This window comes from Corvus kubaryi, unplaced genomic scaffold, assembly GCF_017639235.1.
Source record: "Corvus kubaryi isolate FWS band 111438036 unplaced genomic scaffold, C.kubaryi_AGA036_p1.0 37391, whole genome shotgun sequence".
In the NCBI taxonomy this organism is placed as follows: Eukaryota; Metazoa; Chordata; class Aves; order Passeriformes; family Corvidae; genus Corvus; species Corvus kubaryi.
The window spans coordinates 1,818,104-1,844,234 of NW_024581130.1; the positions used below are offsets into that span (position 1 = coordinate 1,818,104).

The following is a 26,131-nucleotide window of genomic DNA, read 5'->3' on the forward strand; positions in this document are numbered from 1 at the left end:
CTGCCTTTGCCTCCTACAGTCTGAAAGCAGCACAGCTCTCCAAAATATAACGCTTACAAGACCATGTTGCTCAGGGCTCTGATATTCAAGCTTCTGTGAAATTATTGTTGCTATTTATTCAAGCATGGGGGTTTTAACCAAGTGCTTACACCAGTAGCCTTTTGTGCCAGACAGGGATTAGTAAAAAGAAGGAAACTACAGAAGGGAAGGGTGACCAGGTAGCTGGTTGGTATACCAACTACTACAGATTAAACCAACTTTGACATATTTTTTCCTGAGTCACACCCCGGGGGGTTTGTTATTTAGGTTGCTGGTGTATACTGACTCTGAGTAAACATCCCACAATTCTGTTAATTAAAAAGAATCTCTGTATTTATTAATGTTGTAGGCATTTATAAACATAGCTTCAGCTTAATCGTAGCTGCTGCCCTTTGGCTTCATGAGCAGAATGAGGAAGAGAATATACAACTGGTAATTCATTTTGAATGCTGAAGGCTTTTCTCTTGACTTCATCTCATAAACACTAAATTAGAACTGGATATACTTAAGGTGAAGGCAGCAAGGACAATTGTGAGTATGGGAATCTTTGGTCTGAGAAATTACTTTTTTTGCTGGAGTAAGTTGTTTGAAGGGTATGTTGGAAAACCATAATATGAGGAAAGGTGAAGAGGATTTTCTTTTTTTAGTGAGGAAACCCCTAAATTATCTCAATAAAATGATCAAATATACTTTACAAAGAAACAAGAGGAAGTAATTAAATATGTGGAACTCATTGCTAGGACCTATGGGTGTAGAGCAAAGCATAAATGATTCAAAAAAGGAACTAGACAGTCATCAAGGGCATTTAGCTGACATGGGATTGTTTTGTTTCTTGTAGCTCTCGGAGGAGTTTTAATAGTAACAGACATAAAGGTGGACTTCAGACTGGTTACTTTTCTTTCTGTTTCCACTACTGCACATTCAAAGCATGAAATGGAATTACAAAACATTCCTTTTACATATCTAAAACATGATATTGACTTATAAATAATGATACTTGAAAGAAAAATAAATGTTGGGTTTCTTTTATTTGTCTTTCTGATGTTTCATCCGATGATGTTTGTATAATCTTTCTTAAAGCTATATCTTTCCTCTGGGGGCATTTCAACTCTGGAAAAATGAAATTCTTATGAACCTAGAAATGAGGACATTAAAAAACCCACTAAATTTCATAAGAAGGGACAACACTTTTTCTGTGTTTCCTTGAAGGTCTGCCTGCTCACTCCTAGTAAAATCCTAAGTGGATTCAATAACTTATCTTTTGTAAAATAACCCAGAAAACCATCACCAGAGTGAAAATCTGGGTGCTTCAGGCATTAGACTGAACCAAACATGCCCATGACCAGCAACCTTGGTGGTTTTCCTTATGTTCCTTGGTCGTTCTTCCCTTCTCCTGCCATATCACCTGAGCTGCTACTCAGGCAGTACTTGATCCTGCTGAGCTACTGGAGGCTCATGCGGGAGCTGGCAGAAAGCTGACAGAAACTCATCATACCTTGTAAAAACCACTACTTTCATTAATGCTGAGAATACAAGGTATCCAGGCTGGATTGAATTCTTCTGCAGTATAGGGACCAAGGAGGTATTTTTAAGGATGCCTGCCACCATTGGAAACAGTTTTCCCCATTGCAGTTGACTTACTCATGGGTAGGGGTAGAAACAGCATAGTGTGATAAACTTTCAGGGGGTTATAAGATTTGAAGGCTAGACAGAGACTGAAGAAAGGATGTGGAAGGTAAAAGTGACATAAGGCTGCAGCGAGTGCCAAGACAATGATCTGTCAAAAGTTCTAAAGTGTGACTGATATTGTCACATGTTTTGGGTATTGAAGGTGTTTGCTTTCTGATGACAAAAGTGAATTTACTTAGTGGTACCTGAGGAGGGTGAGGCTGGTGGTTGTTTAGTTTAAGGTTATCTTATTATCCAGATGTAAAAATCGTGAAACCTCTGTGAACTCCTAAGTTTTTTTTAGTTCTTCAACATGTCACGTGGTGCTAGCAAGTAAAACAAACACAAGTGTCTGCCTGCTTCATTTCAGTAACAGTTGGGAGAGAAATAGGAGAAATGGTGTTTTAATTATTAGCAAAGAGACTGGTGATTAAGAATGGCTTGATGGAGAAATTTAACAGAAGCCACAGCTTAGTGACTCTACATGATAGATACTGACCTAATTTTTGGCAACTAAGAACCATAAACATCATCCTTGATGTATCAGACTCAGCATCTGGTAAGCTGTCTTATAACTTTTAAAAATTAATGCACAGAGGGATGAAAAACTCTACATCAGCATGTGTTTGTTTTCTGTCTAAATGCAAATGTTACATCCTCTAACAAGCCCATAATTATATTGTAGAACTTAAAAATGAAAGATCTTTCATTGTTGATGTGGTGGTGGTGGAATCCTAATATTTTCTTGTTTGTGACATTACATGCTGTTTGTTTAAAAAAAAAATCTCTGAACATATATCAGATGTTCATGATCGTCTCCACCAGTCAAAATATCATTCTTTATTCAGATGAATAAGTAAGGCTTCAGATTTATTAATACCATCTTTTTAATGTTGCACTGAAAAGGGCATCATGTCTGTGGTTGAAAATGTGATAACTTCAGGGAATTTGTGACCATGGTTGCTTTGTCATTCTAAAGACATTGATTTTTTTTTTTATTTATATAAATCTACAGCACAAGGTTTGTGACTCATTGATTTGAGTACTGCATGCTTATATGGAAACAACAAAGTGCCAGACTATAGATGAATTCAATCTTTTGGGCACACTTAAGCAAGCACTGGGCATCTCAAGACTGTTTCAGCAGTCTGAATGTCAGGAATCTTTCTCAGAGTACCCTCCATGAAAATCCAAAATTTTTCACAGAAAGTCTTATGTTTGCTGATCCAGCTTCAGCATTCTTAAATGCAAACATTTGGAGATACAGGTAGTAGCTCTATTATTTCTGTGGCAGTACCACCTATTAAAGGAAAAATTGACTGCAGTCTATTATTTTGAAAATATGTACACTTCTGAATGTCCCTTTTCTCTTTCCTTCCCTCTCCACCCTGTACTCCTGCCCCCTGGATTCTGGAGATCCTAAGGATAGGCAGTGTGAAAATATAAAATGCATAGCTGCTCTGTGCAGCAAAACGATTGCTGCTACTGCTAAAGATTTGTTCTTCCTCTTTGCTACTTAAAAAAAAAAAAAAAGGCATGCAGGGTTCTTCCCACGCAGTAATTCAGAAATGCTGCAAGTAATTAGTGTGTTGAAGCTTGCATTTTAGTTTAAAATATGAAGTAAAGCCTTAAGAAAATGCAGTGAGAAGTCCTGAGCAGTGGCACAGTGCAAAGCAGGAAATCTCCTGCACACAATAGAGATTAAATGCTCCCTGTGCATACTGTATTCTGCTCAGCCCTCTGCGTTCGGAGCTGGGACCGTGGCAGTCGTTATCTGCAGCAGGTTCCTTGGTGATTTTCAAGCCCTGCACTACCTACCCAAGTGGCAGTGACACCAGCTTTCACTGAAGCCTTATTACTCTTAAAAGAGCAATTTGGTTGGTTGCACAGCTATTAGGATCAGACAGTCAGGCTTAAAGCTGTCAGTACAACTGCTTCTCATCTTTTTTCACAATCCTGACATCTTTTCTCTTTTCTGCTGGACACAAGCATTACTGTATTTATCATTTTCAATCAAGCTCACGCTGCAAGCTGAGGAATATATTCCCACAGAAACCAAAGTGAGGAGCAGAAATTATTTTATAGCTGCTGTAGTAGCAGCGGTGCTGGCTGCATGTTGTGTGGGAGAAATCGGATCAGTGAGAAATGTGGCTTTCCTCAGGGCTACATCATTGAAATATTACTTCACCGTCTGAGAAGAGCAAAGCTACTCCTTGCTCTAATTTTTCAATGATTAATCACTCTTCCCTAAGTAAACACAAAGTGGGGGAGAAGATGTGAGATTTTTAAATTTTTTTTTTATATATATATTTCTTTTTTTAAGTAACTTGTGGAAATGTTCTTATCATTGAAACGGGGGAAAATCAGTATGCTTGAACTTCTTTTCATTTTGATGTTGCTCTTCTCTGGACCAACCCTGAGCAAGCTTAGCAGGACCAAAGGCAAACACTGGAAGGGGGGTAAGTGGAAAGGAAAAGTTTTGTAATGGATGTTTGGGTAAGATTCTAAGAAGCTGTATCAAAAGTAATCTAAGGAGAATACCTGTGCTATTTTGAGTGACTCAGATTTCAGGTTGCTGTGTGGGCTTGCAGTGGGATGCTAAAAAGAGAGCATGGAGTTTAATTTGTTTTCTTGCTAGTTTGCTTGGCTGATGCTGTGTAAGGTATGCATTCCTTGTGGGAATTTTGCTTTACATTGTACTATTAGCAGAATAATATTTAAGGCCTTGATGCAGATAAATGTATGCCATTTAGAAATTTAGTGGTTCTTTTGGATTGTGAGAATTCAGATTGTTCTTTTCGTTATGGAGCCTCGGACTCTTGTGGCTTTATTGGAAGTGATGTTACCCCTGTCATAGGGGGCTACAGTATTGGAGAAGAAGAGAGAAAGAAAGCAAGAAGCCTATTTTGAGGGCAGAATTGTTAGTATATGTGGTAAAAATGACTAGACAGACATTTTTTTAGAGTACATGGTTGTTGTGAAATGCACTGCCAGCAGCACTAATTGGCTGACTGGCTATGTCAGTGTTGATGTGTTAATAAAGATAAATTGCATTAACTTTATCGAAAAAAATGCTGTGTTGAGAAAACACTTATGATTTTTGAAGGCAGCAATCCATTTTCCTCTTCTGTTAGAAACTGCTGAGAAGATTTACCCTGTGTGTGCTGTGAGCAGTTCACTAAATGTGCCTTTTCATAAAGTTCACTTTGTTTTGCTTCCTTGCATGACATTTGTTTATGGAAAACATGGGTTATTGAGGTCTCATAATCTAATATAGCTCAGTGAGCATAAATGGTATCTCATAAATATTTGCACTGAGGGACTGTGGATTGTAGATAGCTTGATATTTTCTCCCTGATTGTTTCTTGATGTTGCTGATTGGAGGCACCCCCAGGATTTTTTTACTTTTTTTTTCCCCCTTTACAAGTGTTGCCACAGCATGGTATGTTTATCACAGCTTTAATAGCACTTCCAGTTTTTCTCTGCTGTCAGTATTGTGATCTGAGGTTAAAGAGTAGCATCAACATTAAAAAGAAGTTTTAATAATTTATCACAACATCTCAGCAGGAGAGACTCCTCCCTCCCCCCTCAACATTTCCTTTTGTTGCGTTTAATCTTCCACCTACTGTACCTTCAAGGGAAAAGTTGCAGCTGATGCTTAACCTGGATTGTTAATGCAGCACATGTATCTGAAAATTATTTCCTGGTCCTGTAAATCACATTATCACATGTATCTCACAGTGCTGCTGCTGGGTATCCTCGTTGCAAATTACAAGCTGTTATTTACTCTGGGCAGCATGACCTCTTCCCAGAGGTATGTGACTTAGGAATATATGTCACTGTCAAGTTCCTGGGATTTAAGAAATGCTCTTAACTTTTTTCCCTTTCTCCTATTTTCAATTAAGCCTGGTAAATGAGGGCTGTATTGCTTTGGTCTCTTACCTACTCTCAGACAGAGGCAAAGAGCTGAATTTTTATCATGGGTAGAAAATAACCTATGAACCTGACTGCAGAAAATATCTTAATATGGGCTTTTGCTTTTCTTAAAGTGTTTTTTGCAGCTGAAACAGAACATAAGGAAGATACCTGTTTCAAGGAGGCTAACAAGCAATTTGTCTTGCTTACTCGGAGCTCTGAATCAGCAAAAACTCGGCATACCTGCTGTCCAGTGGTTTGTTTCATATGTGATATTACTGTGAGAGCTGTGTGACTTGAAGAGGATGCCTGCTTTCTGGGAAAGCTCTAAGTTCAGGATCTGTCAGAACACAGTTGTAATGTCATGTAGTCTGAGCATTTCTGATCTCCAAAACAGAATGTGTGCACCTCCCCTTTCCATTGACCATTAAGGATCAGCTTTTGCTTATATCTCAGTGCTGTTGTTTTTTTGTGTTGATGTGTGCATGGAATTCGTGGTGTCGCTTGGTGAGATGTCAGCACGCAAACTTCTCCACTGCAGCTCACTGGGAAGCCCATCCCAAAATGGAAACAGAGTTTGGGGTTTTTTTAAAATTTTTGTTTTTAAGAGGCTCCAGACAGCCAGAGACCTGCATACCAACTTCCAGCTCTGTTGTTCAGAGGGCAAGGGTGAAGCTGGATATGTGCAGCTGGAAATGCATTGTATGACTCACAGCATCACCTATGCTGAAGTCAGTTGCATGGTGGATAGCAACAGCTGAGCTAGACCATGCTCTAGCTTTTCCGTACCACCTGTCTCAAGGTGCTGCAAAGTGTAGGCATCTTTGGAAAGTGTTGGTATCTGCGTAGGTTGTGTGTCAGTGTGGGCCCTGGTCACGATCAGTACAAGTTAACGAATCCGGAACATTTTGTGGTGCAATTAATGAAAACTCCATTGCTGGAGTTACAAGCTCTGAGAACATGTTTTCTGTGGTCTTGCTGTGTAATTCTGTATTTATGACAAAACCATCTCTGTTCACCTGCATTTTTCTCCTTGGAATTCACTAAAAAAAAAAAACCACTCACATACAACTAAAAGAATGGACTTATGGGTAGAAAACTGCTCCTGATTTAGGTGCAAAGTCAGATGTCAGAGAGTGAAATGAGTCCTGTTTGTGGGTCCAGAGAAACATAAAGATGCCGTTTTCTTTTCTAGCTGTTTTTAAGTCTGCATGCCAGAAAACCTTTCAGAATGATTCATTGGAATGCAGTCTCTAAATGTGCTTTAAACTGGGATTTATAAACTAATGATCAAGATAGACTGGAGTCTAAAAGCAGAACCTGGAAATACAGATCAACTGGAATTTCTTTTCCCCTTTAAACTGAAATAACACACCATGGTTCAAGTTTATGAGAAGGATTTATAATAGGGAGACCAAAAAACTAGGAAAAGAAGATTAAGTATTGTTTTGAGCTTATCTTAAATCAGAAAGCAGATTTTAGGTGTTGCTAAGGCCTATCCCCTTCTGAATTTCTTTCAACAATGTTTTCACTTTGTTGTGTATCTTTGTCACACATATGGGGGGGGGGGGGGGGGAGGAAAAGTTTGAGTGTACCCAGCCAAATGCATGTGGATATGTTTTGTGTCTGTCCAGGGGCATCTGGGAGAATTTGTAGACTGTGAATTAAGCTGCCCATGTGTTTTTAACTGTGTGGAAGGCTGTGTGACTAAAAGGTTCAGAGAGGGGGTGAGACCATCAGGACAGCCACCACTCCTGGAGGACATAAACCCCTTATTCATCTTGGAAACAACTCACACATTCCCCTGTGGGGGAAACTGTGCCCACTCAGGCTGCTGGGCAGCTTTGAAAGGTCTGACTCTTTATATGGTGGTCTCTGTAACAGGATCTGGTCCTTTTTCCACGTCAGCATCCACCCCAGCTGAGGGGTGGCAGACTGAGCCACTCTGGGATGGTCCTTGGGGTGAGCTGAGCCTCAGGAGGAGCACGCAGAGACTCTGTGCACACCCCGGGGTGCCCTGGCACAAGAGTAATCTGTCAGCAGTGCTGGCAACACCTCCCAAGGTGTTTTAGGTGCTTTAGGACTGGGGAGAAGAGTTGGAGATGAGAAGACTTCAGAGGGAAAGGACCAGACCTAGGGCTGGGAAATTCAGGTTAAAGAATGCCTTTTCCCCAAAACCTAGTTTGTTCAGATCTCCTTTGTACTTCACTGAAAGAATTTCCATTTTCAGAACTTAGAATGATTTGATTTACTTATGATCAAATCGGAGAAATAAAAATAAAATGCAACCACAGGGCATCCCCCCACAGAACTAGATGAGGGTGTTGCCTGTCCTTACTGTCTACAGGGAAGTGAAGCAATAATCTCTTTAATGACTAAATCAAAGTTTATTATGCAAGTGATCCAGTCTTATATTTCAGTTCCAATTTCAGCTCTATTGCAGTTTAATCATTTTTATGGCAAAAGGTACCAGTGTTAGAAACCTTAAGTATCTCTGGCATGGTATTACTGGTGACTGTGATACAAAGCTGTGTGTCTCAGATTCAGTCTCCCTGCAGACTGATCAGCATGTGTATTATTTAGGGTGCATGTAGTACACCAACTCTAGTTTAAATGTTAAATAAATGAAAGTAGAAGCATTTACAGGGACCCAGGTAGCCTGGGCTTCAGTGTGAGTTATTGTGAGGCATGAGGGGTCTGGTTGGATGTGGAGCTTTTGATGTGGTGGTGGAGTTGCAGCACTTGCAGAGCACAGCCAGCTGTGCTGGGATGATTCACTGTTTACTTTATGTGATTTTAAGCATAACACTTTATATGGTTTGCCATTTATCTAATTTAAGTAATTTATTTTATGTAATTTCAAGGATAAACTGCATGAAGTATTTTTTAATACGTTATCATGTTGTATGACTAACAGTATTTCTTAAGTAATGCGAGATTAAATATGCTGCCAGGCTCTTTTACCTTGGAAAAGCTTATGAAAGGCTGACCAAAAGTTTCAGACTCAGGGTCCTAAAAGTATTTCCCTATGTTTCATAGAACCAACCTGATTTTGAGCAGTAAGAAATTCACAATTTTTTTAACTTCAGAGGAAGCTCAATATATTTGAGGAGGTGGCTTGTGCATAGCTAAGGATCTAAAAGTCTAATTTTAGAAACTGAGTACTGTAAGTGTGGATCTGCAGTTTTAGTTTGACTGCAAGTATATAAAGCATATGACTACACACAGTATGTGATTTGATGTACTAAAGGATGTTCTAATAGTTTTGCTTTGAATATTCTTAAAAGGGAAAGAGTATTTATTTGGCTACAGAGTGACTGTGAAATTAACTGGGTTTTATTTAGTCATCAATTTTCTTTAAAGTCTAGATTTAGCCCCCATCCCATGATAACTAACAAATTTTTGCACCTTCCTTTACATCACTTTCTTCTGAGTAAAATCTGAATTCAAAAGGACTCTGGGGATGCACGAAGCTTCCTGCACATATTTTGTTGGAATAAATGGAATATATGCTTGTCTATTTTTCATCCCTTTGAAGACATTTGAAATACTTTATAGAAGTTTGGCAACCTGTATTCAGTCTCATACACACAGAGATAATGGAGATGGGGGGCAATAGAAAACCAAGCTTGTGAGGGTTTTCTTTGCAGCTGCAAGGGAGCAAAAATGATGTGGCTTTTCCAGTCACAAGGGGGAAAATGTGGGGGAAGTATAACATCTACTTAAGAGCAGACCAGTGCTGTGACAGAAATAAACAGAAGAGAATAAAACATAGGCTGGAAGAGTGTTTCCAGCCACCATTGAGAAGGGGCTGCCATTCTTTGGCAGATGGAGTCAGCCTGAGCCAGGTTTTCCGTCTCCTTCAACTTCCAAGAGTCCTGTCTGCAGGATCTCCCTCCAGCTCGTCCACTGGTGTCAGTGCTTGGGTACATCTGCTGGAACCCCTGCTCAAGGAGCTGATCCAGGTAGGGATTGGCCCGAAAAGAGAGGATGGCATTCATTTAGCTGATCCCTTTGTTTGCACACTCTCGGGTTACAGGGGAGCTTGGTACAGAAGAGGGCTATGGCCACAAGCGAAGAGATTGTGATTGTGGCTCGATTTAGGGTACTTCAAGCTGGCACATAACTTCACCTTGCAGCTCCAGACTATCAAAAAAAAAAAAAAATTAATAAGGTGGCGCCTTCCTTTGAATCCTATGTCCACATCCTGTGCTTGGAGCATTGCTTGAAATGTTTGCTATCATGTTAAAAAATATGTTGATCAAACAGTTATAAACCAGAAGGAATATTTAAATAACACTTCATCCCCCCATGCATACATGTTCCTCTCCTTTGGTTATTGGCATATTTTTTTGTGTGTTGAACAGATTTTGGAACAACCATAAAGCATCATTGACATTAGAAAACCAGCAAGCACAAGCAAACTCTTTACTTTTGTCCACAAATTAAATGAACACATGTACATTGCCTTCAGGTGTTGAAAGAGCACTGATCAGATGTACACTTTCAAACTGATGAACAGGCTTAAACACATACCAGAATAGCTGAGAAAATGTTATTTTGGCTTTCCCTCTCTACAAATTTTCAAAGAAAATGTTGTTCATCAGTTAAACACTATTGATTTTTTACTTCAAAGCATGATCTAAGGAATACTCAGAATACATTACTTCTTTCAAGAGCCATTACTAAATAACCTCATGAAAACTTCTTAGTGTGTTCAAAATTGGGGGCAGGGATGTATGATGCTTTTACAGATTAGTTAGTTTTGGTAAACGTTGCTTGAACAACAACAACGTAAAGCTCTTGTTTTAGAATTTCTGTTCCATAGTGAGAGTATCTTTAACAGAAATTACTTTTTCAGTCATTGATATCTGAATCCAAAAATCTTGTTCTTGGCTGAACTGTCATGTTAGCTCTCATCCTAGCACTGAGTCCATGCTACTAGGTTTGAAACTGCATCTGCCTCACTAGCTAAATAGTAAAACAATTTCATGGTTGCAGAATTATATTGCACGGAGAAGTAAAATGCTGTATTTTTTTTTCTTTTTTCTAAGATTTTCCCTCAAAACCAGTGTTTTTAATTACTGTGTTTCATTGCATGAGCAAACTTAAAATAATGGAAAAAAACGAGAGAGACAAAATCCAGTTTTGTTTCTAGAGATGCTGATCACTCAGCAAAAGCTCCTGGAGACAAGGACACTCAGCCCTCACAAAAATCAAAGTTTTGATATGCCTAAGTGTAACCTTCCTCTTTACTCTGGGCTCCTACATCCTGTGAATACCAGCACTCCTCACAGCCTCCCTGTTTTCTTGCAGCCTTGGGCACAACCCTGTGGTTTCCACGCTCACATAATTTGTGATAAGATATCACCAGGGACATTCCTGCTGTGGTTCCAAGCATGGACAGGTCTGTGGTGGGGCAAATGAGCAACAAATTCTTCACTGTCTTCCCCATGGAGGAGGCTTCTCCTTACATTGCTTTTACATCTCCAACACATTGCTTTAGTTAACAATTAGCTTTCTACCAGCTGGACCTTGTCTGTACATTAAAAGTGCACTGTGTAATTTCAGAAAGTTTAGAGAGAGAAAAGTCACAGATTTACCACACTGCTTGAGATTAGTGCCTCTGGCTTGGTAATTTAACCTAGTTTGTAAGTCCATTGTACTGACAGTGGAAAAACAGAAAAAAGGGATCCTTAGCTCTGTAAATAGGAGTAATGGAGCAAATGGTTTGCCCACTGCTTAGAACTTTATTGGGAGAAGAAGTGGAAGTCTACGTAAAAAAAAAAAAAAAAAAAAATCCAACAATTTTTTTCTGAAAGTTAGAGAAAATGTTTTTGAGACATATTGAAGGATTTTACTCTGCTTAATCATAGAAAAATTGGAAGAAAACTTTCATGCTATTTGAGCATGTCACGAGCTTTCTTCTCCATGAAGGTAAAGGCTCCTTAGAAATCTTAGAGAAAGCTGCTGCAGGACTGGATGAGTGAAAAGCAGTGGCAGACACACCCAAATAAAAACAATACCAAGTCTTAGACTGTGTATTTCAAAAAGCATTCTTTAGTTATATTTTTAAGTCTTACTGACATGTTGAAATTTTGAATTCCATTATCATAATTATAGTGTAATTAGTGCTTACTTCAAGAAACCACAAGATAGTGTTCTTAATTTCTTTTATCTCCAGAGAAGAGGTAGGGAGAGCCTGTTTTTCACTTATTAGGTTCAGCATTTCTCTGGAAAGCAGATGAGATCTGCTGCTTCTGGTTTAAAAGAGTAGCATGTTATACAGAATATAGCCCTTGAGGGATGCCCCTGGTTAAGTGTCTTCTAGAAATCTAAGATTGTGTCTTTTCTCTTGTACTTGCTTGAGAAGAACTGCAGTGTTGTTCTGTATATCAGGGTGTGTCTGGGGGTAGTATCTGGAATGTACTCAGCATCTTTCTTATGGACAGGATTAATTCCAGTGAAATTCCTAGGATTATGCCACTTCAAATGAGGGGAAAATCTGCTTTTGAGTCTTAGCTGTGGTAACATCTATTTAGTAATCAATGATGACAGTTCTTACCAGGTAGTCCTTGTCTAGAAACAGATCAAATCAGTTGGGGAAAAACTGATCTGAAGATGGGAGCATGGAAAAGTCCTGAGGCTGATGAAGACAGAGGAAAAATTGTGACACTGATGCAGTTCCCACTAGTTACGGTGATTTCATACTGCTGGTGATTGTGGTAAAACTTGAGAATTTGTCTACAGTCCTTATTTGCTATTCATCATCCTGCAATGGGTCTGGCTGAGCTATTTATTGTTATCTGTCTGATTATCCATGGACTTGAGATGGGTTTGTGCATGTTTGTTCTAAGAGAAAACATGTTTTAATGAATTACTGTCTGCTTTGATGTCAAGAATCTCTTAATTCAATTAATTTTCAATTTACGCGTAAAAGTAAATTCAATAAAACTTAGATTAATAATATGTGTTTAATAATGAACAGATTCATACTTAAAATACTTTAAGGTTACAGATCACGGTGAAGGATAAAAAGTCCATTAAAAATCTGGACAAAAGTTGGTTTTCAACTTTGCAATTTTGATTTTTTTCCCACTGATAGACTCTTTGGCTTCTGCTCTAAAAAAGTGACAGTCTTAAAATCTGGGTAATGTTCTTGCTGTTTGTTATCACTCTGGGAAAAAAAAAAAAACAAACCCCTATGCTTTGCTGAAATTTTATTTCCATTTTTATTTTTAAAGTTGCAATCTGCTTTTGAGTATTGAAGATCAGCAGAAGGGAATTAGGAGGAGAACTGAAGAAATCTGCATCACTTAAGTCAATTTCTTCATGCTGTTGAATATTGTTTTGAAGGAAAAATATATGTTAAAGACCAGGATTGTGGGAATTGAAGAACTGAATTGTAGCAGAGTTATAAAGGAACTTCTCTAAAGCTGGTGGTGGAGCCTCCTGGTGCAGTGTGTGGAGACAGAGACACTGCCATGTATCAGGGCAAAGACTCAGTGCTTGGTGTCTTGAGAAAAAATCCTCTTGGATAATAATGACATAAAACTTAATTTCAATCTCTCTGTGTTTTAGGAAGAACATCTACTCTTTCTACTTCCTTTTTTTTTTTTTCCCTTCTTAATTAACTTGTTAATGCATTGGCTCTATTACTGTGAAGAGGATAAATTCTTTATTTAACATGGCCTTGCTTTACTCTTTCTGCAGCAGCCCTGCTCAGGATATATTTTAAAATCCAACATTAATAGAATTTCACTCTTTGAGCTGTCCTAGGAGCCTGTTCTGCATTACAGCTCCTGGGCACCAGTGACTGGCATTCTTTTATCTGTATGTTGGTTATATTGTTTCTCATCTCCTTTGATCTTCACATTCAGTCCACAGCTTCTTCTGCTTGTCAATTGTTTTCTAATTTTTAGAAGACCTTTTACACGTGATTATCTACAATGGTTATTTATCAGAAAGTTATTAATTTCTTTCAGTCAGTTTTAATTGCTTTTTCAGTGTATTTAAATAGAAGAGCAGTACTAATAAAAAACGTTACCTTGAATTATTCCTATAGAGAGAGTTAGAGACAATATAACACATGAGGAACATGTAGATACATTTTTGTTCCTGATAATATACTTTGCTTAATTGATATTCTTGGGAAAATATGGCTCAGCATCTTGACTATTTTCTTTTCTGGTGCCCTTTGATGGTATATTATTGCTCTTTAATCTGAAAGGAACACAGGGATTGGTAAGAGTTTTTGTACTACTCAAGTTGCAGAAGATGTGTTGTCTTTCATGAATTCTCCGGCATTTATAACTGCTTCATAAACTTGCTTAAAGCCTAATTTAAACAAAAGCTATGTTACAAAAGCTTGCATGTGCTCTCAAAAGTGCACCTCATGTAGAGAAAGTGAGATGTGTTGAGAACACAGGATAATGTAATGTATTATGCATGTAAATTTACTTGATCTATATTGGTCTTTTCAATTCCCTTTCCAAACAAAGAATATGGTAATTTCATTTTACAGATAATGTAGTTTGAGGCCCTAAATCAGTTTAGCAGTACACATTTTTGATTCATGGCAAGGGCAGTTGCTGGCTCTGAATGTATCTGTTCATAATCTCTCCAGCAGAAATTCAGCAGTGACTGATATGTTTAATGGCACTTACATTGTCTTTGCACATTGGGAAAGATCACAAGATGAGCTGTGTGATTCATCGATCACCAGAATACCTATAGACAGTCACCACAGGGGGAAATTTTGCTATGCATTCTGAAAGGAAAATATTTTGAAGAATGCCTTACTGGCTTTCTGTGACCACTGTCTTCCACAGATGTGATTTGGGGTTACGTTATTTAATTATATGTGTATTATTTTTTATGTGGGCATGTGCACTTGTATCATATTATGTTGAATTCCAGTTTCGCAGTATGGTATAAACAATGGCTGGAAGCAAAAACCTTCCTATGAAGGTTCCTGATTTATTCCTCTATTCCCCTGCACATGTAAGTTGAGCATAGACTGAAGACCAGCTTGAAGAGTGATCCTTTTTGCTGCTTGGTCTGCAGGATGAATATGCACCAGGCAACTCAACTGCTAATAAGCCACTTGTCATCCTTCCGTAAATTATCCTGTTAGTTTTCAAAAACCCTGTAGACACAGGCTTTTGTAACAGCATTAAATGTGTAGTAAGATCTGTCATTTAACTTGCACAAAATGCAAAGGAGGTGCCATTTTTATTGATTGATATAGATTTTTGTCTTGTCTAATGGGATTTATATTTTTTCTATGAACTTGTGTTGAAAAAAGAAGTGAAAACAAATAATGGCCAGACATAGATAACATATTTTAAGTTTAGAAATAACTCAAACCTTTAAATTTCTTGTGCATGCCATGGTATCCCTGGTTTCTAAGGCATCCAATCCCATCTGTCTTTTTGCCAAGACAGAGATGCAAAAGCACGCTGGAAATGGCCTCCTTTCACTTTGCATTAAAGCAGACAGACCAGCACTCAGCTTTGTGCATTTTGAACTCAATGCAATAAAAGTTTTAAGAGATAAGAAGCTTTTTCTATTTCAGTGTTGCCATTAGCCTGAATAATATATAAACATGGGAAAAGGTCTGAAGTCCTTTTGAGGCTCACAGTATAGCTTCAATTAAATTATACATCATTATCACAGCTGCCAATCCTGGTGTGGGATTTTAGCCCCCCATCTCACCAAGTGTTCTATGTAGCTGCCTTGTCCAATTCTTTTCTCTTCCTTTTCTTAAGCAGGAAGAGCACTCTTTGAAAAATCAGGCTTAAGGAATAAAGTGGCGGATGAGGTTTGGTTAATCAAGAAAGAACATTGAGATGTCAACAGTCAAGCACCAAGGGAGGAAGGAGGTCAACTTTCTAGCCTTAAAAACCACTAGGGAGAAATCAAACACTATTAAGTCATGACATATTATGTTCCTTTTGAACTGGGGCTGTGTGTACTCCCTCTGTCTGCTGAGAGCAGCTCTGAGTTGCTCATGAAACCCCTTGTAAAAGCAGAATTGCTGGGGATACCCACTGGGGATGATTTAGGTCCACATAGGTGGCAGTGACAGTGAAACACAACCTAAACAGATACGTTCTTTGTCTCCTTGTCCATTTATGGTTCTTTCAGGCTTTACAACTCAAAATTTTCATGATGGTTTGTCATATTGCAGATGAGTTTTCTCTTGGATCTCAAAATTATTCTGCCTTCGTAATAGGTGTCAGCTAGTTGTTACTTTATGTTGGCTTTGGCATAAATCTAGGGAATACAGAACTATTGTCACATACTTAGGGAAATCATAATGGCTTATCTTTTCTTATTTATTCCTATAATACACTCTTAAAGTGTTAGAAGTGTTTTGACTAATTAATTACACTACTCACACCACTAATGCCACTGTACTTACCATTAATTTTATCAGTTTGCTTGTCTTCTTTGTACTAGTATTACATTATTAAATGTTTTGTCTCGAGTAGCCATACATGAAAGACTGAAATTAAGGTGGCATCACAGAGTTTTGTGTGTAGAATGCTTATTTAGGATTATACCCTACCATTGATTTTTGTACACTGAACAGGCCATTGATTTCAGTGGACACTTAATGTGCAGATCAATGATACATTATAGGGCTTAAATGGTAACATTTGATATTTAAAAATGAATGAGGCAAAAATCACTGACTTTCAAGCAGGACTAAAAAGTATCTGATAAAAATGCAAACTTCCTTAAAATTTCAGACAGTTACAACGCTCGGTTCAGGAGAAGCAGCAGGTAAAGAATTGTGTTTAAGATGTAAAATGAGAATTTGTTGGGAAACACATGAGTTGAGAGTTGTGTGAAATATGTCTTTATTGCACCACCGCACTGGTACTGACCTAGCAAAGCTTTGCCCATTGACTCACAGCCCTGGGCAGCCTGTGCTGGTGCTGCATGTCCCACCCAGCTTGCGTTGCCTCAGATGTGTTCTCTGTCTGACACAGCAGCAGTTTGCAGAGTGGAAAAAGAGTATTTAGCATCTAGCAGGGAGAAATCAGACCATGTAGCTCATTATCCCTGCACCCTGAATTTATGGGATGGAAATCCCTTAAGACTGTTTACGTTAAACTCTGTGAACTGTATGCTTTCCAGTCCTGTTTGAGGGACAATAAGAGATGTTTGACTAGGAAATGCATTACAGATTTTGGATATCTAATAAACAACAAGACTCTTAACTTCTTAATCCTCCACTTAACCCAGTTTTGTTCTGGCATAGGTTTCTTAAAAACTGGTTGAAATCCCTGTTCTTAAATTTGTGTTTGCAGCACTTAGATATTTTTCTGAAGCACAGCTCATCATTTATACCTCTAGAAGTGCACTGAGATGGAGGATGATGTGCTCATTTTTGGTGGTTTACACTGTTTGATTAATCCTCACGCTAGAAGATAAACTTTTTTTTTAATATTAGCTGTGCTTTAGTACAGACCTTAAATATAAATGCAGAAGCTTTAAGCTTGTGCAGGCTGTCAGACCAAATATATAATGAGGTAATTTTTTGCTGTTCTGTGACAGAATTATTTTATAGGCATTTCTGCTGATATTGAAAGAGAAGAAGTAGATGCACTTTCTTCAATTGCTTCTTCAAAATAAGTTGAAAAAATCTGTTCTCCAGCACGTAACATATGCCCTTTAAAACCACTACTGTGCTGCTGCCTGCTCTTATCAGTATGGGCCATAAATTTTGCATGGGTGTAGAGGGAACTGCAGCTTGAGGACCTGAAATAGTTAGCAAGATGCTGCTAAAGTATACAGACAAAGTGCATTGGCAAATGGGTCTTTGTAGACAGCCATCATTACCAAGATCCATGTGTGCAGAACTGTGCAAGCCTGAGGAGCATTAAAGGCCAGTGCTCGCAGGAACCTAATTTTGGGGGAATGGAGTCCTTAGATTCATTGTGATATCGCACATAAATGAAAATACCAAATGTCATTGACTTGTCAGTGAAAAAGTAGCCTAGGCTTTGTAACAAATGGATCAGTGATGTATATTTGGAAGCTGTGTGACATATTAAAGTAGTTTATGAGGTACGATTTGTTTTGGTGGTCTGCTCTGATTGATGGTGTGCTATCTGCCACTGCTTTAGATGTTGTGGTATGCTTGTAATAAATGTTCGTTCTGAGACAGTGCTAAATGTGTTCCATCTAAATCATTCATTACTTATAACAAGTTTCAGTGTATATGAATCAAAGCTTTTTTATACTTGCCTTTAAAAGAGTTTATCATGTTGAAGCAGCTCTATCACCTGCGATGGGGGAGCTGCATGCCTGAGTGCTCAGACCCTTTCAGCAGTGCCTGCTGGAAGCAGCTCTAAGTTAAACTGCAAGCAATGTAACATTAAGTACTACATTTAAAAGTTTGTTGCCTTTTCTAATCTAGAGTTCCTATTTGCGTCTTTTTTTGGTTTTGTGAACAGAATACCAGAAAATATCAGAAATAATCACTGAGGGATGAGGAGGAAATGTTGGTGTAATAGCTGCAACTTCTCAGAGGAAGCACATCAGTGGGAGGGATTTTTGCTGATGTTTTATACCAGTGTATCACTCATTCATCAGAAAACTATAAAAAATGAACTACTCACAGGGGATTTCCTCTTTCTGGAAAGTGCAGGATGCACCATCCTTAAGCAAACAGTGTGCTTTGTTCCCTCTTGATCAGTAGGAGAAGGAATTTTTTTTTCCCATGGGCCTTGTCTGTGTCCTGCCTCCAAAATTCAAGTGACAGTGGAGAAAACATAAGGATTATAATTCCAGGATGATCAGTGTAGAACTACTACATAACTTTTTATTGTAAAAACATTGATTTTCATTTCTATGCAGCATCTGAAGAGACTTAGGTTTTTCCTGTTTCAATAGCACTAGAAAGTAAGTACGGAGGTATAACAGAATTCCAGAATGGGTTGGGTTGGAAGGGACCACAGTGGGTCATCTGGTCCCACTTCCTGGCTCAAGCAGGGTCATCCCAGAGCACATGGCACAGGATTGCATCCAGATGGTTCTGGAATATCTCCAGTGAGGGCCTCCACACCCTCTCTGGGTGATCTGTTCCAGTGCTCGGTCACTGCACAGGGAAGAAGTTCTTCCTCATGTTCTGGTGGAATCTCCTGGGCATCAGTTCCTGCCTGTTGCCTCTTGCCCCACTGCTGGGCACCACCCAGCAGAACCTGGTCCAGAACTGGACATAGAATCCAGAGTAACACAGAGGAGCTTGAAGTAATCTTGAATTCTTAACAGAACAAATACTTGAGTACCTATTAATTTAAAATTTGTGTGCTGTTGAATTTTGACTGCTCTTTAAAGGCAATTGTTTTCATATAATATATCCACGTACACTAGAATGTAGCTCAAGAAAATAAGATACACCTTTTAAAAATTATTTTTGGCTAGTAGAAATTACACTTGAATCATAACAAATATGTGAATCTCTAGATGAGTGTCCATGGTCCCTTATAGCATAAAAAGAAGCAGACTGTTGCATCAAACAGTTTGTAAAACAGAAACAAATTTGCCAAAGAATGGAAAAGGGAAACAGTAGAAAGACTTGCCCAGACTTGATACAAAAAAACTGTGCAACTCCTAATTGTCTTTTTTTTTTTTTTTTTTTTTTTTTTTAATTTTTGTATGCAATACACTATAAACCACACAAATTACGTGCTGGCATTTGGAATGAAGCATGTGGATGCCTTTTCTTACCATTTTCAGAAAGAAAGAAAAAAAAGGTACAGTATTACAGAGTAAAAGGTGCTCTAATGATGAGTTGAGGCTGTACAGATGCAGCAACATCAAACAGTGGAAAGCATCTGCATCTCTTCATTCCCCCAGAGGTGTGTATCCATACCTGTGCTAAATTAATAGTGGTGTTATTTTTAACATATAACCTGTGTAGCTATGGATTGATCCTCTTTCTTCGTTTCTGTTAATGTTCTCTTTCCAGAAGTTCTTAGCATGTTAATAGCATCTTCTAAGCAGCACATTCAGGAGTGTTTATCAAAACCTGAAAAGTTATGTAACTAGACCCAGAGGAAAAAAACAAGATGAAACCCAGAAAACATAACAGAAACTTGTGGCATCAGCAACTCATAAGACAAAATAGTTCAACACTTACTGCTTTCTAAAGTTAATGAGCAAATATTATGTGGGAATAGATGGAAATGAAATCTGCACTTTAAGATCTGCCTTATCTGCCTCTAACCCCTCTCTTCCTATTTTAATTAGAAATCTTTGCCTCTGCATATTCGCATTTCTTTTTGCTCTGTGGATGTCTTTTTCTTTATCATGTCATAAGCAACCAGTTGTTGCATTCTATAAAGTCTCTTATATGGGCTTTGTGGAAGAAGTGGCTGCCTTGGGAATGTTTCTCTATAAGACTGATTATCCCATCCATTTACAGAAGCTATGCCCATCCATGGGTGGAAGATGGTTTTTACAGATTGCCTGCTTGTTTCTCACTTTGGTTTGTGGAAAGATCACATATGCTTAGGTGTGACATGTATGGCATATATATATGTGTATGTGATATAAATGATGTATACACAATATATGAGGTTCTAAGTAATTTTATAAGTAAGCCTTGCAACTCAAAAAACTATGTATGCTCACCTCGAGGGAAAGAAAAAATGGGGACAGGCATTTCTACCATCTAATCAAACCATGGCTCCGATTTTAGCAATATTAGCTGCTCTTCTGGCTCCCAGCCAGCAGCTGTAAAATCTGGCTTCCATTTCTGCCTCTTTGCTTTCATAGAGTAATTAGGGCCCAAGAGGAAGGCAAGGTGGAAACCCCAAGGTTGTCTTGGTGATTTTGGATTTGCTCTCTACCTTGTACTTAGAATGAAATGAGAAGGGAAAAGGAGGCCTTGGGAACCACCATGGTTTGACTGTGAGCACGCAGCCACTCAGCTCAGGAGTGGCTCAAGCATGGCAATATCAAGACTCCTGCTTTGAACTGGTGGCTGCAGGAGTGAGCAGTGACTCATTCTGCTTCTTCCTTACCTATTCTTTTTGCTGTTTCTCAGTTACAGAAAGCGTTTTGAAGTGCCTCTGATGCCCCTATTGGCAAGCCCAGCTGATTTTCAAGGTTGCTGGCCATAGCAGGTGTTGCTGCGTAACCAACCATCTTTCTCTTACGTGGTAACTTTTCACACAATTTTTGCACTCAAGAATTTCATGAGAGTGGTGCAGACATCAGGGGATTTATACACCAAGACAGGGTCTTTTATTCAGGTTTTTTGACAGTAATGCATAATACTCACTGTGACTGTGAGGAAGCAACACATTTGTCTTTTTATGCGGTTCAATAACCTCTACTGCCGGTGCTTGCTACTACAGAGGAAAGACTAAGCTGGGAATCAGGGCTTTAATTTTTGACTCCCACCTGCTGGTGGAATCTATTCGACCATGCCATTTATAAGTCTAGCTTTGTTGAAAGGCAGGAAAAACCACCAGTCTGCAAACTTTTCTACCAGCTTTGATGGAACCTACTGTCCAGACTCATCTCTGATATTTTTTGCTTGTCCTACTTACAGGGGGATCTGCCCTTCTAAGCAGCTACCAATATAATTTTTTTTTATTCCCTTCCTCTGCAAAAGTAAATTTAACCTTACAGCCCTCTTGCTTGGGGAGAGTTTTATCTAGTAACTACATAGAGATCTGAGAAATACAGAGGTTATGTGATCTGCCAAATTGTGCTGCCTCTGTCACTTACAGCACAATAATAAAAATATCTTTCCTATAATGGCTCTCTATTGCCAATTCCCTAGTTGTTCTTCACCAAAGTACAATTAATTAGTAAAGGGGCTTCCCATACAGAAAACTGTTGATGTAGCATCTGAAAAAAAGCAGCAGAGCATAACCCTAGGGAAACACATGATGAGGAAAAAAAAATATGTATTCCCACCTCAGGCTATACTCTTTGCTCCTCTTATTTATATTCTGAGGTTTTTGGCATTTGGGTTGTTGGGTCCTGTTACTCCCCTCTTCTTAACTTGTCTCTGCCTTGATGGTCTTGATTATCTGTTCTTCATCTATGAGCAGATTTAAAATGGTGAAGGGGTTGTCTGCAGGTTATGCAGTGGGTCTGCAGTGGTAGCTCCAGGCTCCCTCTGTCCTCTTTTAAAATGACAGCTCTCCCTCCTGAGCTTACTCCAAAAGGCTGAGTTTGAATTCTAATACAGATTTTTATTATTTTTTTTATTATTTTTATTTTGGTTCAATGCTGAGATTAAGGGTAAAGTAAAGAGCTGGGTTTCTGACTGCTTAGGGAATGCTGAAAGTAGGACTGAAATGCTACTGTCCCTAATGGTTTATTAGGGAAAAGACACAGTTTGCACATATTTCCATTAAATATATGTGAACTCAATCTTGCAGAAGTTGTAAAAATCAATTTCACTAATGATTAGAGTTATAGAATTTTCTGCCAGTAAATGTGCTAAATATAAGGAGGCATTGGACTCCACAAGGTCAATATACTTGCCTTCAAAATATATCCTAATATCTGTTAATGTAATCTACCAATTAAAAAGTCTATAAATAAGTATTTACTCAATAGATTATTATGTCTCCAAAGGGAACAATTAGGCTTTTAAGGAGAAGTCTTAAACATTCCCATGAAGGTTTTAGTATTTTCTTTAACACTTTGTCTTACACAAATGTACATTTCAAAAATTATGTTTGAAAGTCTATTAATTCATGGTAAAATTGTAATTTGTACCCCGATGGTAAATAGCCTTAAAATGAGTTTTGGTAATGTATAATAATATTTATTTCAGTCCAAAAATGACAAAAATATGAAAGCAGGTTTTCTTTCCTGCTGTAGTGGTGAATACCTTGCTACGCACTACAACCTTTCTTGTAATTAGCAATCACACGAGAACAGTTTTTGTCCCAAATAGATCTCTATGTATTTTACATACTGGAGATAAAGGGATTTAAAATACTGAGGCAGATTCTTGATGTAAATATCAGTGAGCTGAGCTGCTTTAAATTAGCTGAGCATCTGGCCCATTCTCTTTGAAAACAGATAATCTGCTTCAGTAATTGACTGAGATTTGTGGGTTTAATTTCCTTCATTTTATATTTAATTGTATAAAATAGTGGCATGCAGATATAGCTAAGATTATTAAAATTATTGATCACCTATGCTGTCCAATCAGCTACAAACTATGCACAGTTATAAACCATTAGTTTTAGGTTATATTAGAAATTCATCCAATTAGAAAAAATAATAATAATTAAAAGGATCAGGGATGTGTGTCAAAATATAATTGCACATTGCAGAGATAGCAAATTGTAATAGTAGGACTAGCAGTCATTCTTAGGGGAGAGGGCAAGGGCAAGTGGTGAAAAATTCAAATATGAGTGAAATGCCAGTAAATGTCATACTAATAACAGTATACATTACAACCTACTGTGATTTTTCTCTCCCATGGGTCATATCTTTTTTCTCTTTTTCTTCCAGTGTTCCCTGACTATGGAAGACAGCCCTTTCTCAAATCTCTGGCCCATTTTCTCAATTTTTTTTTCATTTTCTCTTAATTCATCAAATTAATAGCTTCTATAATTAATCTACAACCTTTTGCAATGTAAGAGCTATGAATCAGACACATGCAAAAACAAAATAAACCCCCTATTTTGAAATTACATTGTTTTATGTAATTCCTTTCAGGAAATATGGTTTACCCATAGCAGAACAAGATTCACCATATTTTTTCTGCAAACTGAAAATAAAACTATACATGTTGTACAGCTACCAGTATAGCAGACTGTAAATCATATTCGGTCATTTAGTAAGCAATGGCAAAAGTGACAAACAAGCAGCTTGCTTCAGTAATTACAAATATAAACCCAAGCTGATTAACAAAGTGATTTCCTCTCAAGCTGCATCTGAAAGAAAGGCAATATCATCCCTGAGATTTCACTGCAAACAGCTACTTGAAACAGTCACAGCCTGCTTTTCTAGCAGGAATCTTCTCATTCCTACGCCAGGTTTTCTTTCTTATCCTTGGGACATGTGAGTGTTTTGGGTATTTTAGGCACTGCTTCAGATAGTCCTCTCTTCACACTCACCTGCCACAAAGGCAGTCCCTGCCCTAAAATAAGTTTGTGTTGTGTGGTTGGCATAGAGAAGCGCTGGTGTAATTTAGAATTGGTAGAAAATAATCTGCTACATTAGAGCTATGAAGTAAATAAAGATATTTTTTATGGCTGTTTTAAATAGACCATCAAGGTTGGATCAGAAAATCAGGTAACTCAGCTGCAGCTTCTCCAGTTCTTCTCTGGACAAGGACCACAGTCATAACCAAAACCATTAGCAGAGCATTTGGAAGAATTATAACAGCCAAAGAATGCCTTTTAATGCTGAGTACTTTCAATGACTGAAATTACTGGAAAGTGTCCATTTCCCTTAAGTTATTTAAGTGCCCAAAGTGGCAAATGGGTGCAATTTTCAAAAGTGCATAGATTAATAATTCTAATTGATCTTAATCACAGAGAAATGACCAGGCTCCCCTACAAAATCCTACTTTGACTTCATCTGCATCTTTAGGTGTCTGCATATTGCAAATATTTTCTTTGGGTACCAAATCAAGGAACCATCTTTGCTTATTTGCTCAACTGTGAGTTCGTGCTTAAAATTAAGCATCTGCTTGTGTGCTTTTCTCAACAAACATAATTGAAGGATTGGAGGATCACAGAATCATTTAGGTTGGAACAGACCTCCAAGATCTTTGAGTCCAACCTTTGATTGATCACCACCTTGTCAACCAGACCACGGCACTGAGTGCCACATCCAGTTGGGTTTTTTGAACACTTCCAGGGGTGGTGACTCCACCACCTCCCTGGGCAGCCCTTTCCAATGCTTGACAAGCCCTTCAGTGAAGAAATTCTTCCTGGTGTCCAGCCTGAACCTCCCCTGGTGCAGCTTCATGCTATTTCTTCTCGTCCTGTTGCTGTTCGTCTGGAAGAGGAGAGGGGAGAAGAGATGCTCCTGATCCAAAATCTGTGGCAGGGGTTAGGTGTAATTGCTAGTTAGAAGCTGCATTCCTTCCTCCTAACTTCCATGCCTCTAAAACTTTGACAGTCTGAATTGAGATGCAGAATCTTTTTGTCCAGAGGGAATTTGAAATCTAATCTGTTAATGTGGAATGGAAAATAGATGGGGGTAGAGGCTGAGGGTGCTCTTTGAAAGAAGAAAATGAAGACTTAGAAAAATAATCCTCATTTAAATCCCTTAGGCAGCATTTTGAAAATCTCTGCCTCGAGTATCAACTGTGCTAGGGATTGATACCAAACAATGGGGAAAGTACTTTGGATAGTCAGAAAGTATTTGGTTCTTGGATAAATAGAAAGGGCTGTAGACTGATGCTTTAGTAGCTTTGCATAATGTTTTATTTTTAAAAGGTCTATTCATTGAATAATAGAGATAAAAGATGCCAGACCCTCAAAAGGTTTTCAGTGACAAAGTACAACACTGAAGTCTTAATTCATGTAGTTAAAGAAGAATAAGAGGTATGTATTTCATAGCCTTTCAAAAGAATTCAAGAGAAATTAGTGGAGTGAGGATTGTCCCATCTATCATTTGTAACAAGGATCTTTGGTTAAAAAAGAGAAAAATTAAATCTTGTGACCTGTAAAATATACAAGCACATAGGAGGGAAGAATTAGTTACTAAATAAGTGCCTTTTTAAGAGACATATTTTTCTTTGGGGGGGATGCTTTTTTCACACTGTTCCATTTGGTTTGGGATGGTAAATTTCCTGGTGTAGTTTACTGCAAGTGGAACAGCACATTGATTTACAGGCTGTGGAAGCTGGAGAAAGCAGGAGTGGCCTCCAGGCACTGTCTTGCTTCATTTCTGCACCTCCTTCCCCAGCTGGGAAGCATCAAACTGGGTCTCAAAGGTGCTGCCTGCTGGACTGGTGGCTTAGGTATTAGGTTATCTTGGATGGTCTAAATCCAGCAGTATCTTACCAAAATGCTTCTGAGGGAAGAAGGAAGGTGATACGGGCTGGGGGTTCAGCTTTGTTGAGTTTTGGAGGGGGGAAGGAGCAGTGGGGCTGAGGGATGGAGGGAGGAGGCAGGTTAGAGAGCAGAGCTGCTCTTGGGCAGATTTTGTCAGACAAATTAGAGGAACTGTGATTTTCAACCCCCACTTCTAATGAGCTGGTCCTATTTGCCCCTAATGCAGCCCCAGATCCTGAGGGTTTTCTATCTTTCTTGAAGCCTTGCAAGAGGGAATAAAGCATAGAAATAAGGTATGGAGAGCGGGCTTTTCTCCAGTGAAGAGGTGGAGTAGGATGAAGACCCAGGGTCCTTGCAGGATGAGATTCCCTGTGGCCTTTTTTCTCATGGTGGGGAGAATCAGTTATATGCAGAATTGAGCCTTGAAGTTAGGCCAAATACTGTTTAATTTGAAATGTTCATTGTGAACTGGGATGTTACTGGCCTGACACACAGTTGTG

At 38.5% G+C, this 26,131-nt stretch overlaps 1 protein-coding gene across 11 annotated transcripts in view; it reads left to right on the forward strand.

The window, feature by feature from the left end:
* Positions 1-26,131, forward strand: part of ROBO2 (roundabout guidance receptor 2) — a 1,044,190-nt gene that overhangs the window by 165,107 nt on the left and 852,952 nt on the right. For 2 of the 11 annotated variants that reach the window (XM_042038139.1, XM_042038146.1), the window contains exon 1: positions 3,484-4,166. The exons of 1 other annotated variant lie outside the window; for it this stretch is intronic. In XM_042038139.1, coding sequence (XP_041894073.1) covers positions 4,043-4,166 — 124 coding nt within the window. In that variant the 5' untranslated portion in view covers positions 3,484-4,042. Of the gene's footprint in view, positions 1-3,483; positions 4,167-26,131 lie in introns of those variants that run through there. 8 more of the 11 variants (XM_042038144.1, XM_042038149.1, XM_042038143.1 and 5 more) reach the window with 5 other exon arrangements.